Source organism: Scheffersomyces xylosifermentans (assembly GCF_036884685.1).
Source record: "Scheffersomyces xylosifermentans strain CBS 12540 chromosome Unknown RJT20scaffold_3, whole genome shotgun sequence".
NCBI classification, from domain to species: Eukaryota; Fungi; Ascomycota; class Pichiomycetes; order Serinales; family Debaryomycetaceae; genus Scheffersomyces; species Scheffersomyces xylosifermentans.
In genome coordinates this window covers 2239275-2255528 of record NW_027042941.1, presented here as the reverse complement: position 1 = coordinate 2255528, position 16254 = coordinate 2239275, and the positions used below count along the sequence as shown (strand labels likewise).

Sequence of the window (16254 nt, the reverse complement as noted above, 5' to 3'; positions counted from 1 at the left end):
TGACTATGAATAGTATATTAGGTAATCGGTAAGTAAGTAAACACGTAAACACGTAAACACGTAAACACGTAAACAAGTAACAAGTAACAAGTAAGCAAGCAAATTCTCACTATCCGATCTCTGAAGTTATTTAAGTGTCAATACGTTTATTGACTAACAGATAAAATACATAAGGATCGTAAAGAGATAAATAATGATTTCATTTTGATTATTTTCTTAATTATTAGTATAACCATGAAATTATTAGTATAACCATGAAATTATTAGTATAACTATGATATTATTAGTATCTCTATGAATAATTTGATCCTTTACAACTTTTCCATTCTCTACTTTGTAGCTTTAGTTTTAATATAGTCTTCCAACGTGTAAGACTTTTCTACCTTAGCTACCCTAACAGAATACGCATTATAAAACACGTCTTTCCCCAATTGTTGAGCTTGCAAGTGATCCAGCTGCTTCTTCCAGTTCAAGATGCTTATTCTATCCGTCCAATAGCTCAACGTGATTCCCTGATTTTCAGCATTTCTTACACTCTCCTCTCCTAAGTAGCCAGGCATCGTCTCCGCCAATTTGAACATTTCAATGCCCAATTGCTGGTATTTCTCCACATCTTTGCCTGACAATTCGTTGGTGAATGTTACTACATAGTAAGGGGGTTCTGGTGTTTTAACAATTATACCCATTGTAACAGTTGGCCTAAACTACTGAAAAATGAAAATTCGTCCTACTAACACGAATCACTGAGAATGTACTTGTTACTTATATATCGTGAAATATTATTATGTGATTTACCACCGATTTAGCTAACTTCATAACATTCATCCGGTAATACTCCACAATGATGCAAAATTACGAAGAGGAGAAGCGCATCTCGTAATCTGATTACACACACTATTTTTCAAGTATGACTAATGCCAAGATCTCATTGGATGCTCTGAGTCAGAAAGTGCTGGAGATAGATGCAAAGTGAACATAACCCTTAGGGGAATAGGGATTAAACTGTGTACAAGGAAGAAAGAAGTAAAGACGTGTAGTGGTTGTAGTGAACAGTACAATGACTGCATTTAGAGACATAGGCTAAAGCGGAGGTGGAATAAGCGATACAGAAGATTTCGCCAAAGCTTTCCTTGGCATTTGGGCATAGATTTTACTTGAAAATACACGTGTAGTGGCAGTAAATAATGTATTATCTCTATAAGCTTTGTATCTGACTACGAGCGTGAAAACGACCGATTTAGTGGATTTTAGCATGACATGTTGTATGTTCACATCGCGAAGAAATGTGCCCCAAGCCTATATTGGGGTCATAATGGTGTTTCTTCAGTTGCAATTTCAGTAGGCTCTGCAGGTGCTGATTCAGTAGGTACAGATGAAGCTTCCTCTTCTTTTGATTGTTCTGTTGCAGAGACGTCTTCCGTGGGTGCATCCGGGTTGGGGATCACCTCATTTTGAAGAGGATGAACTGTGCTATTATTCTCTGTCTGCTTAGAAATTTCACTTTCTTCCTCCACTGCGTTGGTAACTTGTGGTTGTTCACCATTGACTTCTTGAGGAGGTTCTTGGAAAGTTTCTTCCTTTATTGGTGTTGCATTTTCGGTTCCATCATTCTCTGGTAGTTCTCCTGGAACAGGAGTTGGTGTAAATGTTGGAGTCTTTTCTAGTCTTCTCAATTTTATTCTGTCGTCTCGGCTCATTCCACCAGTGTAATCACTACTTTCCTTTAGTACTTGCATCTGCTGCTCTTTCAAAAGACGTCTTCTTTCCATTCTCTTTTCAGCGGCAAGCTTTAATTCGTACTCTTCTTGCTCTCTCTGCCTCTCCAATTCTTCCTGTCTTTGCTTCTCTTTAGCTTCCAATCTAGAAGATCTCTTTCTTGTTGCAAGCAAGGAAGCCAATTGAACTTCTTTCTTTTTGTTCACGAGAAACTTCCGTTTCTTGATTTCACTATTGAAGATGGAGTCCACGACTTCCGCACTGACCAATTTTGCTAGTAATGGCTTCAATCTAGCGTTTTTCTTGTGACCATTTATGAACTCATCCAACTCGTAGATATTCTTATATATCATTTCAAACTTGATTTTATGATTGATATCAAATTGTGCTGGTTGGAAATACTCATCTGGAAATTCGGGTGCCAACCTGCGCTTCTTGGGTATAACTAAAGCGTTGTACAGAATTGTTCGCTTGTAAAGACGGTTGTTCTCAAATAGAAGAAGGTAACTCTCTGTGGCCAGTGGAGAGGTGAATGCTGCGTTTATTCTCAAATGGTCCACCGATAAACCACTTTTATCAATGTAGTCTCTGAACTTGGAATAATTCGAGATGTATGAAATGAGGATATAGAGAATTTCGAATTTGTCACTAATTTTCAACTCGTCAAACTTTGGATCGTTGTCTTCCGAAGGAACGCCTTGCTGTGCATCGTATTGTGCTTGTTCTTCTTCTTCTTCCTTACCACCAAGAGGGGTTTGGTTTCCGAACCAAAGACGGAAAATCTTCTCGAAATTATTGATCGAAGACAATTTGGAGTTCTGAAGAGTAGTTATGAGTGCTAATTTCAATTTGTTCACGAAAAGCCCGCTTGTGGTATTGTTCAGAGACTCTGGATCGTAATTCAATAAATGAGGGGACAGCGGAAAGTAGTTCAAGAGCTCCAATTCGAACAAGTCAATGTCAAATAATTCCAGCTGTAATCGAATGTAGCCTCGGAAGTTGTAGAGCCAATTCACCACGTATAAATATTTGTATGAACAGCGCAATTCGTTGAGTTCATCGGTGTTGTACTCTACTTGGTTCGACAAATTGGTAGGATGAAGCTTCAGCAAGGTAGCAATCTGATCCTTGGTTCCGATGGACAATCCAAGAGCTGGATGAGATTCATCAGGCAACGCCGGAGTACTGGATTTGCTCTTGACTGCCATTTGTCTTTAGTTGTTAATACCGCCCACTGAATGTGTCTACAACAATTGTTGCAAACTCAAACAAATGCTGTTTTTTGAATATCGAAGTTTGAAGTCTTTGATCTTTCCGAGGTAAATGCGGCATGGGTGTATTCGCGTGTTGGTGGTTTTCCAACCGTGATTCTGAGGACCTGTAGATAGAGATGGAGAGTCAAAGAAAGAGGAAGAGAAGAACAAGGAGGATAAGTTCAAAGAATATAAAGACCTGTAGGTAAGAGTGTGGGAAAGAGTTACAAAGTGAGGGAGTATTGAGGGTGAGTAAGTACAAAGTGAGTGAGTGAGTGGGTGAGTGAGTGAGTGGGTGAGTGAGTGAGTGGGTGGGTGAGTGAGTGAGAGTTGTACAGTGTGAACACTGTAAGTGATACTGTGAGTGAGTTACAAAGTGAGTAAGTTACAAAGTGAGTGACCAAGAGAGAGTTACACTATGAGTGAGTGATTGAGTGATTGAGTGATTGAGTGAATAAAAGTGAGTAGAGTGAATAGAATGAATAGAATGAATAGAATGAATAGAATGAATAGAATGAATAGAATGAATAGAATGAATAGAATGAATAGAATGAATAGAATGAGTGAGTTAAACAAAGCATGAATAAATTTAATTAATGCTACTAGTGGTAATAAACGTCATTCTAAAAGTAAGTTCAATTGCATAGAGTATATTAAATAACTTTGAAGTGAGTGAGTGATTGACTGAGAGTGATTGACTGAGTAGAGTGAGTCAATATTTGAGTAACACTTTGAGTAACACTTCGAGTTACACTTTGAGTTACACTTTGAGTGAGTTACACGTTCTATGAGTTACACTTTCTATGAGGATCCCTCTGCTGCATGGATGTTCCGGGAATATACTTTTGCGCGACAGGAGAATGTCCCTTTTTTTGGGGCCAAGAAACCTCAAGCACCACTAGATGAAATGGCAGATCATTGGCCCAGTAGGGCACACACAAGGTGGAAAAAGGCCAGATAGTGACCGGAGGAAATAAAAATCGATGCAACCTGGAATTGTGATAGCGTATTGGTTTGAGGCAAAGGAGCGATTTAATATTCTTATCTCTAAGCCATTTTCGGCCAAATTGTTGATGGCTGTGGTGGAACCGTTGCCGGGGTTCGCTTCGTTTTAATTGAGCTCTGGCGGCCTGGGCTCTTGTACCCTATGTCAGATATTGAATGTAGACCAGGGCTTTAGGTAGAGGCGGATCTAGTAAGTTTTCAATGGAACGACAAATGTGATTCGCCAGGAGGGTTTATTCCCAGCGCATTTCACCTGTCCCAGCCTATTTTTACCACTTCGCAATAATAATATAGACTTGCAGCCCTTGAAGCATGTATAATTTTTTTCTTGGATGTGGGTATGCTTTATGTACAGCGGCTGGAATAATTATAATTGCAAATAGGATACTTTGCAGGAGAAGACCGAAGTGTGTCGTCATTGATAAGTCGTGGATTCATGATTGGATTTGCAGCACTGGAGTGGGGAGGGCCACATTCAAACAGACTGGAGATACAAGTACCTCGTATGGGATCTACGGTGATCGGAACAATAAGAGCGCATTGCCCAATATCGGAAGTTCAAGTGAAATTGAAAAACGACTAAAATGAAACAGTCGTAATCTTATTTTATGAGGTGCAATCTCAAATTCTGTTTCAGGAGTATACCCTGTGTGCTAATTGGGTGGATTTGGGCTTACCAGCGAGTCTACGGTGCTTCGATATGTTTTGTATCATTTCATTCATTAAAAGATTTTTTTTTGGCTAATAAAGCAGAATTAAATATAGAAGAATTGAATTGCAAGTGCTAGCCGAATGTGTAGCAGGTGCATGGAATAGCTAAAACAGTGATAAATACTTTGTAAACTTTCCCGATAAATAGTACTGAATGATGACGCAGTTGAGTTAAATCGAATATGTACGGTGTGGCCTTTTCCCCTGAAAACCTCTATATGTTCTTTTTTGGTTGAGGACGACGGATCATTTGCCTTCCACGAACTTTTTAAGTTTTTCATTCAACGTCTTAATCAATATTATCTCATTGCTAATACGGATCAATGCGTTGTGCTTGGACAAGTTAGGTAAGCCATCCTTGTTAACTCTGGCACGCTTGCTCTTTCTCTGTTCTTCATTGATGGCGGGCAACTTGTTGAAGGCCTCGATATCAATGATTTGACGTAAGCATCTCTGGTAGGCCAACTTACATAACTGTCTTCTCTTTTGCTCTGAGTGAGAATGGTTTAAGCGCTTCTGTTCCAAAGATAACAATGGCTTGTGGGATGATCTTCTTCTCTTCTTTGGCTGTCCTGAAGCGTAGTCCAGCTCGCTCTCGTCATCCTCGTCATCTTCAGATAAACCGTGTTTTCTGTCAGAGCCATCTTGTGTTGGTGGAGTGATCATGTTTTCGCGATCTTTTTGTTGGAATTCATCAATAAACGATGATGAAGACTGGCGTGAGTCAGATGGAGTTGGTAATTGGTTAGGAGATGCTGAGTTCAACTTCAAGGAAGGATGACTGAATGCTTCAGTCAACTCTTTCTTCAAGTGTTCATGATCATTGTTCTGCTTGTAGTTTGGTTTCATAGTATACAAGTCGAACATGTAATCGTTACCCTGGCCAAATGCATTTTGTTGGCTTGGAGCATGTTGTTGGAGATGTTGATGATGTTGCTGTTGTTGGTGAAGATTAGATGCTTGTTGTTGGTTATTGTGGTTTTCGTTATTATGCTGTTGTTGAATGTTGTTGTAGTAGAACTGTAATGGGTTGGTGCTTCCGTTGGGGTTGGCCAAGTTGTCCAAGAACTTCTCCAAGGCATCGGATTCGGTGTTGGAAAAGAACTGATCGAACTCGTCATCGCCATCATCGGATTTGCCTGAAGCTCTTGGTGTGTTGAAAGCGTACTTCTTGTTCATAGCATTGTTCATCAACCCGTTGTTCACTATTTGAGATCTATGGTAGTTGAAGGCGTCTGTAGCAGAGCCAAGAGGAGTGGAACCAGATCCAGAACCAGCCTGGGTCATAGTACCGGTAGCAGTTGGGTGGTAAGCCTGACTGAAGTTGAACTGTTGAGATTGTTCAACTGCAGCAGCATTACTCTGTGGAGCTGGGGTACCATCCAAAGTTGTTGTATATTGTTGGTTCAACATTTGAACCATTTGAAGCTGCTCAAACGAGTTGAGAGCGTTCTTTTGTTGCAAGTTTGAGTACATCAAATAAGCTTGTTCGAAATCCATGTCTGGCGAGATTAAGTCTATAATTGAGTTGTTCGTGACTAGAGAGTCAAGAAGAGCGTTGGCGTCTAATTGGTTATTAGACTGATTATTGTTAACGATGTCGAAGTTGTTATCCGATTGAAATACTTCAGCGTTGTGGTTGTCTGAATCGCTGTAAGAAGAGTTCCCACGAATGTTAATTCCACTGTTATTAATATTATTGTTGGTGTTGTTGTTGTAGTTGTTGTTGTTGTGGCTGGTGCTACTACTATTGGTGTTAGGATTGAAATACAATTCTTTAGCAGTCATAGTGAAACAAAAGAGAAATCTTCAACAACATATGAAAAATTAAGATAAATGCCAGTTATTTATATACTTGGTCGTTCCTTGCTCGATAAGAATGGACAACTCCCCTACCCCAGGATTTTAACTATACTATCTGGAGATATGTGTTAACATTCGAAAGAGAAAAGACCTTCCATGAAGTCTCTACGGTATAGATTTTCTTTTTTTTTTTTTTTTACTCCGTCGCAGTCGAGCAAAGGATAGTGGAAAGGAGTGTACAGGGAAGAAAATATTACGGAACAGAGAGGAATAATATAAATTTTGCCATAGGTGGCAGAAAAATAATTGGAACAAGTCTATTATTATGAGAGCTGGTATTATTGGGGCAATATTAGGGTAATATTATTGGTTGCTAGGGGTACTGAATTGGAGAGAAACGAAGAGGAAAGTCGTCCATTCTAGGAGAGAAGATCCTAGCTAGAGTTAGGGGCTAGCATCGGATAGAATGTGGGAGAGGGGGGGACCTGTGGATATTTGCCAATTGCGCTAGCAGCTCTGCCGGGAGTACCCAATAAGCAAAGAAAAGGGGAGAATCTGGAGAAAAGGAAGTCAGATTGGCAGCAAATAGGTTAATTCAGCTTAAACAGGAAATTGAGCTGTATTATCCTGTACTCTGTAAGCCCGTACCGTGCATTGTCGACGGATGTTACTGACAGTTGCATGTAACATGCGTGAGAGACCCTATTTGTGCATTAATTCCGGCGGACTTAATGTAGGCTTTTGTTTGAATCAATGGCTTCTCGCGAAAATACTCTCGATGGGCATTGTTCCTTCACCTGCAGACTGCCCCCCTCTTTTAATTCCACTGAGGTGTATTGGCGTTATGGAGTGAAGAAGGCATCTACGAGTGAGTGGTGCGAAGCAATTTCAGCGGTTATGTAGAGAACTCGCTTAGGGTAGAGGGGGGAAATAAATTAAGTTTGTGTGATATCATCGAGTCTACAGGTTTTTAGGTCGTAGCCTCTGTACATTTCGGGACAATATGGGGGGTTGGTTGCAACGGTAATTGTTCCCTCAATAAGTGATTATTTGTTTGAATTGGGATTGGTTTCACCGGGTTACTTCCTTTCTTCCAGTGGTTTACCATTCCACGCATTGTTTGCAAGTGGGTTAATAAAGGTAAAGTTATGGAGAACCATTGTTTCGCATTATGTCCAGAGACTAAAGCATATTTATTGGGAGTTTCCATCGCAGTTTGTGTTGCAATCACGTCACCATGCCGCTCACTTACAATTGACACCAGAATCGTATCATCCAATTATCATCAACTCCAACATTCCTCATTCTCAGGAACATCTACAGCCACAAGATGCATCGTAACAAAACTTTCGTATTTGTATTTACACAGTTCCGTAGTTCGTTACTCGTCTATACTATAGGTTCACCACTTTGAAGTCGCATTGGTTGTCAAACCTATGCCCGATGATAACTCCTACCCATTTATTACATAGGCGATAAATAATATGGGTGTCCAAGATCGAATTAACACATTCCCCATGTCCGCGCTATCAGACAGTTAAAGCCAACGGTATTAAATAGCTAGATAGCTTGCCTAATCAGTATTGTGTGACAAGGTAACTGCTATTCAAGTTTAGAAATAAACCTTAATTAGTCTATGGAGTTTCGTGAAACCTCGTTTCAGAAATGCGGGGTCCATCGATCTACTGCGGTCTCTCAGTATACTGCTACGTTTCCTTCTTCTGTGTCATTAGTTAATCCCTATGTAACCTGTAAATCTTCCAGCAATCTTATCAGTCTACAGTTTACTACGAATCTCCATTCTAGTTTTTAGACGTGCACCCGCATCGTGCATAGTCTCCGAACATCTCTCACTTCTTTACTTTAACCTGGGTATCCAAGATTTTCATTGAGTTGAATGTTTCAGGATTATCCCTATAGTTCATCTTGATCAAATATTGCTGTTTGCGTTAGGTTGGGGCGGTTTCAATGCTGCACTGTTCTAGAAACTACATCTCATTATAGCCAGACATTCTTTTGCGTATTTCCTTCCCTTTCTATTGCCTAATTGGCATATTAAGGCTTGTATAGTTACCCTGATCTATTGGCATCACTTGATATGTTTTGATCAGATAGTGGCTATGAAGTAGTTTCTAAATATTTTTAACGGCTTTGTGCTGGAGAGGCGTATATGCTTCTCTAATGGGTCGCTTAAACTCTAGAAAGCTTCAGAAACAAAACTGGGGACATTACTCTTCTTCGACTTCGTAGTTTACAATATTTGCAGGGTCTGCATCTGTTTGTGCTACTGTTCGATCAGATGGGCTGGGCGACGTACAAACTAAAGTAAACTTAATCGCTGATCTGCACCTATTCCTTTCTGACAAAGACCTGCCAGCACCTAGAACTCTTCGAAGTATTCTAACTGCTAAAAATATCTTCGAACCTCTGCCTCCCCACTTCATTGCGCCGGTTAACCGAACATCGAAGACATTTTGGGTTGCATTTACTCACTAAGCTCATTGCCATAATGAACATTCATCATATTATAATGTTTACGAAGTTATTTCAACCAACAATTTTTCTCTCACATTTACCTATTATTTTACACCATGGCATTATTTTATCTAAGTTCATGGACTTGGAAGTGGTAACTTCAGTTAGTAGTAGCTAGGTACAACTGTTGCAAAGAAATGACCGATACCCAGTCATTGATTCGTAGAAACCATTTAGATGAAAAATTTGTTCTTCGCCCGGCTTTCCGCAGCATATTTTCTCTTAGCTACAAGAAAATCTCAGGGTTCGGTGCTACAGAATTATATTTTCCCATAAGGGAAATGACCTCTTGTACAACTCCATCTTTTTGAAGGATCCTCATGTCCAAAGGGTTCCATAATTTTGTGGAATAATTATCAGTTGACTAACAATCAAAAGTACTCCTAATTAGTCCATCTCAATGTATGACGTTTCCCCAAATGGTTATATGCACTTTAAAGAAGCATGCAACCTTTGTGTCACTGAAACATTATTTCCATAACCAGCTTACTTGTTTGCTCTCCAACGAGATGAAATGCAATACTAAGATTTGCGGAATAGAATGTTTTGCTGAGGGAGATGTGGCTTCCATCACAGGTGATCTCATTTTAGAATTAAAGTTGGGCATTCAAAGCTCCTTTGTAAGTGGTGTTACCAACTGCATTTCATTTACATTTTCGACATGAGCACAAAACATTCGCTCACTAAAGCAGCATCCCTTTTTCACAAAATATCTCAAACACTACCAACTACATGGCACATTTCCGAGGTAGTATTTGATAGCCCAATTTCATGTCCTCAGAATGCCAATAAATTTCAAGTTTGCCAGAGATGGAGGAAATGAATAGCATCATACAGGATAAATTGATACGCGATCACGTGACTACTGTCACAACACAATACTGGGATTTTTCAGTGCCAACATATTCATTTCTTTGATTTCTTGACTCTATCCCTGTTTCAACAGAACGATGCAGAACTTGTTGACAAATCTCTCCAAAGTACTACCGAATAATGACGAATTCAAGGTGTTTTACGTCCAGTCTAAGCCGACTTACATAAAATCTCCGGTTCATTTCTCAAGTAGGGATCCAAACAAACCGCAAACGGTGAAAATTCGTCACTTTTTGCAATTGATAGACCATAACGATGTTGTTCTATTAGGTATTGAAATATTTATATATATCCAGTTGTATAAGGGCTCTGTGGAGCAATTTGTTTTTGTATCCAAGTGCGATACAGTGGGATCGACAAAGACTGAATTTCGAGTTGGTGAAATCTTCAAAGTATTTTTGACATGGTTGATTCAACGTGACATATCAGCTTATAATATCAAGCAAAGCATCTCACATAAGGAAGAAAACGAGAAGCAAACGAAAATTCACAATCTTGAATCAATTGTGGGCAAATTGAATGATCCTAGTTATTATTCTTCTATTCCTTATTATAATGAAGTCCCCACAAACTTAAAGAAGTCACATAGACAACCACTTGCCATACCAGAACAGCTCACCACAAAATTGGTACTTTTCACTCGAGCTGCAGATCAGTATTTATATCCTAACTCCCATAAAAACAAACAAAAGCATATTCTAAATGGTGTGCAGCTACTTAAGTGGTGGATAAAAGTCATTGATCTGACTGTAACGAATGAATGGATATGCAAACTATGTACCCCAGGACATCCAACCCAGTCTACTGCCAAATTCATCGAGGGAACCAAGAATTCGTGGGAGGTGGGTCATTTGTATACTCCAACTACAAATCGTGCCGTTTACACGGTTCCTTTATTTCCTGACGATCCAAAAGGACGCTTTTTGGAGCATCTCATAGTAGAGAATAGGTATGGGGACGTGAGTGTCCAACAATTTTACGAAGAGCTTGGTTACAGACAAGAGTTTTTGCTAGGTGAATTAGTTGGACTAATTGGTTGCCAGCTTCAACATAAAGATCCGCGGCCAGTAGAGACTGCAGCTACAAGTGAAGGCTTGACACTAGTTACAATTCAACAATACAAACAAATTATCAATCTCTTGAAAGGGGAGGACTACACCATAACCAGCGATGTTCAATTGTTAGTGAAAGTAAAGATTCCAGAGTTAATGAGAAGGAATAGTATATCTGGAACTGTCTATCATAAGATCAAAGGAACAAAAGTTAAATCCGAAGCCAAGCGCAGCGCTGAAGCTGCTAGTATAGTTGTAAATACATTAGCAGTGAAGAGGCGTACGAAGCCAAAGCCTACGAATTTGAATCATCTTGTCCGCAAGAAGAAGTAATTTGCATGAAAAGTTTAAGGAAAAGGATCAGTTGAATACATAATTACGAATCTTTTCAACATGAAAACATACTCTTTGATGTGCTAGTATATACCTTTTCACTTGGCCATCATGAAGAAGACCCGTACCTAGCATGCACATTTTCTGCTCGTCTTTTTTTTGCAGCAATGTGTGGTAAGCGCTAAGTATTTTGGAGATAGTAGATTTCGAACGGCATGTGCAATAACTAACACAAAAGAGAAAACAAGTAGACTAGGCAGGTTGAAAATGTACCATCCAATCGAAGTGGAAAGATTGTAGATAGACCAGAGACTTATTATATATATATATAAATGATATACAAGGAATGCAGAATAGGGGGAAGAATTCTTGTATACGGCCCTCACTAAAGTTGTGTTGATGTACAAATACGACACACCGATGTTGCAATGTAGTATTGACGTAATTTATAAAGAATGTTTATTCTTGCCATTCTCTTGAGTTTATATTTGTATTTTCTGCAATATATACCGGCAGCCGACATCGTTAATGTGTATCGTATTCTCTGTGTAAATGGCGAAAATGAGCTTTAGTTGCAAATTTGCTACGTCATAATTGATTTGCATACGTCCGTTCAAATTCGCTTCGGGGCGCGTATGAATGCGATGACGTAAACTTTAAAGTTTTTTTTGCATTCTATGATTATCTTAGTTTATAGTTTAAGCTCAGTTCATTGAGGCATTTTTTGGTCTCTGACCCCTAATCAACGTTGTGGGGATACTTACAGACAAAAACAGAAATGAGCTGATTATGAAAGAGTTGCAACAATGTTACCTTAAACTCGCATAGGGCAATAAACCTGTCAAGCGTAAGTTTACGTCATAATTTTCTTGTCTCATCTCTTCAACCTTCATCTCATTTGACATTAGCACCAACAATTATTTCAATTAGATTATTGACCAACCATCAAGCCCATCATGGTTTATTTCTTGGTACCATTGCAGGAAAGCACAGAGCTGCAAAGGCTTGATAATCATACCACTGTTTGCATGCCGGTACGTGTCACCGAAAATTTACAGTCATGTACAGTAGTATAAGGAAAAAAATTGTGCATAATACGATGGTGTTGGATCTACCCAATATAGACTTAGATACGTAATTGTTGATAAACAGAACACCAAAGAAAGTTGAAAGCTGCAACACGACGAAATAGTTCGCTCCGTCTTGACAACATTTTCTTTGTTGGGATGTTGGTAACCAATGGTAGCACAACAAGGTTTTTGACGAAATGAACCAGTTGACGAACAAGCACCATAATGACTCAACATCTCGCACCCATGCCGCATGGCCAATATTTCTTCCAAGCTTACATTTACGACACCCATCTTACGTAACGTGTCCAAAATGTGCCTCCTTTGTCCGAACAAAAACTCCGTATTGCCTCAGAATAACTACGCCCCAGATCGACCCTTACCTGCCATAGCTATATTTTCTCAAGCTCCGGTCATTCCTAACTACCCCCCTCCTGTTTGTATCACTCTGTGTACAGGTACGAGATGCCTAGAACTCCAAAAACAAAGACAGTCGTGCACTCATCACGCAACATGCTGACAGATCCTGGCTACTGTACATCAACATTTTGTTTGATAACGTATCATGAGGAGTCACTACATACAGGCGCGGTATATATGATAATACATCACAGCTCATTGTAGCCACAACATCTCAAATAGTGGGGTTTATATAAATAGAGCATTGTTTCTTTCCATCTCAATTGACATTGAAAAATCTTCAAACTTCAATAGGACTTTTATCCAAATTATACAGCATGCTTAATCCCAACACCAGAAACGACACTGCCTCCGCCGCAGCCGCTAGCGGCAACATTCACAGTACTAGTGTGGCTAATAATGGGGTATCAGGCTTGAACATTCTGCCTATCTCACCAAGAAACAGCTTCTCGTCTACTCCTAACAGCCACATCCGTGATTTGAGATCTCGTGCTTCCATATCTACTTCCAATCCACTCACCGGCAACTACACAACCAACTCCGCTTCCTCTCTCCAGAGATCACCTACATTCTCTAGTCGCACAATCGTACCTTCTCAAGGTAAGCGCTACTCATTTTCCGATTACAATTTTCCACCATCTCCAAATAACATGAATAATGGAAATAACTCCACTGGAGTTTACAACAACGAACAAATCATAGACTTAATGGAAAGGGAACAGGACGCTATTGTCCTTAAGCTCATGCGTGAAATCGAGGCATTGAAGCACGAAAACAGATTTCTCAAAATGGGCGGTAACTCTGCATCTATCAACACCACCCCTGTATCGTCTACAAGTTCCTTGTCTACAAGCATAGCGCTGATAAATAACAACCTTAGAAGATCTTCGTTGTCATCTAACCGCAGCTCTATCAGCTCCATTGGTTCGATCAACAGTTCCATGAACCAACCACAACATAGCATTCCATCTCAAGTACAAAACATAAACCAAGATACCGCATTACAAGTGTCCAACAGCGGAACCAAGAGAAATAACAGCTGCAGCAACCAGCTTCAGGAGAAAAAATGCAAGGTCGACCTGCTGAAATATGAGGAAATAATAGATGAGAACAAGGCACTTAGACGCGAGTTGAACCGCTTGCAAAAGGAACTCGAGGTGTTAAGGAGAAATTCGTAAGCGGCAATCTATAACCTCATGGTTATAGTCTTATCGGGGTACTTCCAAAATTTTGATAAAAATTTTTCTCCATTCCATATTTTTCAAGATCCTGCAATTATAGATTTTTCATCATCAACTCCACTTTTCATGATTACTACGTAGTCGGTGTTGAGGCAACGTTTTTGCCCGCACACAAATGATACATACCTTTGCAGTTAGTGCGGAAAAAAATCCTAGAACTGGACACTTGCTTTGTTTCTTGTTCCTTTTGTTCCCCTACCTTGACTAAAAAATCATATTTCCACTTCATTATAATGAGGGAGGAGAAAACAAAAAACTCTTCTTTCCCCACACTATATTTTTTCTAAGGGTCAAAACGTCATGGCATCTCTGGAGGAATGCGCATTTTCCGGTTTGGGTGTGGATCACCACAGGCAACACATTTTTATACATGTTCTATAGGCTCTATAAAAAACACACATAAATATAGACTTACGCATATATAACCACCGTGAAACTTAAATTCGTATCTAGTTATATAGTTAAAATTCTCTTAATATATACAATAGTTCAACTAATCCATAAGCAGCAAATTCACATCAATAATTCACCAAATATCACTCCTCCCTTTACGTATCTCCTCCCTAATAAATCTCCTCCTCCCTACTGTTTTGTCCCTTTTTTTTTAACATTTACAGTTTCGGAGTTTGTAGCTGTCATAAAATTTGGCTGCGAACATTGGGTTGCTGCACGACCCCATATCCACAAAGACGTTTTTGGTTTAATCGGCTGTCGTACAAACGGATTAAGGTTGTAAGCTAATGTTAGGCTTGAACACAATAGTAAAGCACCACAGCGCTCACAATGAATCGGAAGAGAGTTCTAGCCAATGTGATTTTCGTGGTAATCGCCATTTTGGGAGGATCGGAACTCGTCTCTTCATACAGCCTATCAAAAAAGATAACATCCAAATTCTCGTCTTCGTTTAGAGATGCTCAACAGCATCTCGTTAATCAAAATGCTGGCGCCCTGTCCGCAGATAATGGCGGTGGTGATTCTACGGGCTTGACGGCTTTTAACTCTCCTGTGGTACTCCCATTCCCGCAATGGTTGACTGATTTCACCGGGTTGACCCAATGGCCAGGACTTGACCCACCGTATATTCCTCTTGATTTCATTAACTTCAATCTTGTTCCAGGACAAATTCCGTTACACTTACAAGGTCAATGTTCGGATCCCAGACTCAGAGATTTATCTACTTGTTCCTTTGATTGCTTTAATTGTGTGGCCTCTGATGACGCTTATACCTGTCCTAAGTTATCTCAAACTTTTGATGACGGACCAACACCTGCCACTACGAAACTCGTACAAAACTTAAAAACGAAATCTACGTTTTTCACGCTAGGGGTCCAGATCGTACGTTTCCCAGAAGTCTACAGACAAACCTATGCAAACGGCCACATCATGGGATCACATACATGGTCACACAAGTTCTTACCTTCCATGACAAATGAGCAAATTGTTGCGCAATTGGAATGGTCCATCTGGGCAATGAACGCCACTTCTGGACATTTACCAAAGTGGTTTAGACCTCCCTATGGAGGAATAGATAACAGGGTCAGACTGATAGTACGTCAATTTGGAATGCAAAGCGTACTTTGGGACATGGATACCTTTGACTGGAAGATGCTTGATTCTTCAAATCATCGTCGTGAGCAGGATATCTTCGCTGACGTACGCAAATTCCAGATAGCAAACGGAGGAAAGGGATTAATGCTAGAGCATGACGCAATCGTGCGTACTGTAGATGTTGGAATAGAAATAAATAGGAACATCTTGGGGGAACAAATGACAGTTCCCCAATGTGTTGGAGGTATTGATTACATCAAGAAATTCCAATAAGGTTTACAGAAGGTTTTACTATATAATGTATTATTAATGCACATTTAAGACCCATAATTTTTAAACTTTACGGTGAAGCCAATGTTCAAGCCATTGTTATGGATGGAACGGCGGGTTGAATTTCTTGCTACTCCAGGAGACAACAACTCGACATGCTATCGTAATTGTACCCAGCATCATTAAAACCTGGTGAATGGAAACGATGGTTACCGCTCTCTCATTTTCCATGATAGCAATTATCAGAAATACCCCCTTATCTCAATATGCAACAATCCTGTAAATCTCAATAGATGCAAATTTCCATTCTGGGATTTGGCATTTGAAGGAAACTGTGATTTTTCACATGCAAATGTTATGTTTCATCTTTGATGTCGTAAACATGTCATTTTTTGGAAATCGACAATAATCTCAATGAGCAACC

General features: G+C 39.7%; 6 protein-coding genes across 6 annotated transcripts; 3 read left to right on the top strand and 3 right to left on the bottom strand. All coding sequences in view use genetic code 12, as the record gives it.

Annotated features, from left to right (window-relative positions):
• Positions 1 to 3: 3 nt before the first annotated feature.
• Positions 4 to 997, bottom strand: RJT20DRAFT_40237 (uncharacterized protein). Its single transcript, XM_064920012.1, has one exon. It carries the CDS (start codon positions 684 to 686, stop codon positions 330 to 332), a length of 357 nt encoding a protein of 118 aa, XP_064775500.1. The 5' UTR covers positions 687 to 997; the 3' UTR covers positions 4 to 329.
• Positions 998 to 3160, bottom strand: RJT20DRAFT_40238 (uncharacterized protein). Its single transcript, XM_064920013.1, has one exon. It carries the CDS (start codon positions 2922 to 2924, stop codon positions 1308 to 1310), a length of 1617 nt encoding a protein of 538 aa, XP_064775499.1. The 5' UTR covers positions 2925 to 3160; the 3' UTR covers positions 998 to 1307.
• A 1586-nt stretch (positions 3161 to 4746) lies between these two features.
• INO2 (Ino2p) lies at positions 4747 to 6609 on the bottom strand. The gene has a single exon (XM_064920011.1). The coding sequence runs from the start codon at positions 6471 to 6473 to the stop codon at positions 4932 to 4934; it is 1542 nt and encodes a 513-aa protein (XP_064775498.1). The 5' UTR covers positions 6474 to 6609; the 3' UTR covers positions 4747 to 4931.
• Positions 6610 to 9973: 3364 nt separating this feature from the next.
• RTT109 (H3 histone acetyltransferase) lies at positions 9974 to 11281 on the top strand (the record flags this gene model as incomplete). The annotated part of the gene is made up of 1 exon (XM_064918347.1): positions 9974 to 11281. The coding sequence occupies one exon, from the start codon at positions 9974 to 9976 to the stop codon at positions 11279 to 11281; it is 1308 nt and encodes a 435-aa protein (XP_064775497.1).
• Positions 11282 to 12866: 1585 nt separating this feature from the next.
• Positions 12867 to 14017, top strand: RJT20DRAFT_40129 (uncharacterized protein). The gene has a single exon (XM_064920009.1). It carries the CDS (start codon positions 13089 to 13091, stop codon positions 13947 to 13949), a length of 861 nt encoding a protein of 286 aa, XP_064775496.1. The 5' UTR covers positions 12867 to 13088; the 3' UTR covers positions 13950 to 14017.
• A 735-nt stretch (positions 14018 to 14752) lies between these two features.
• Positions 14753 to 15833, top strand: CDA2 (chitin deacetylase; the record flags this gene model as incomplete). The annotated part of the gene is made up of 2 exons (XM_064918782.1): positions 14753 to 14834; positions 14971 to 15833. The coding sequence occupies 2 exons, from the start codon at positions 14753 to 14755 to the stop codon at positions 15831 to 15833; spliced, it is 945 nt and encodes a 314-aa protein (XP_064775495.1).
• Between the last annotated feature and the right edge of the window lie 421 nt (positions 15834 to 16254).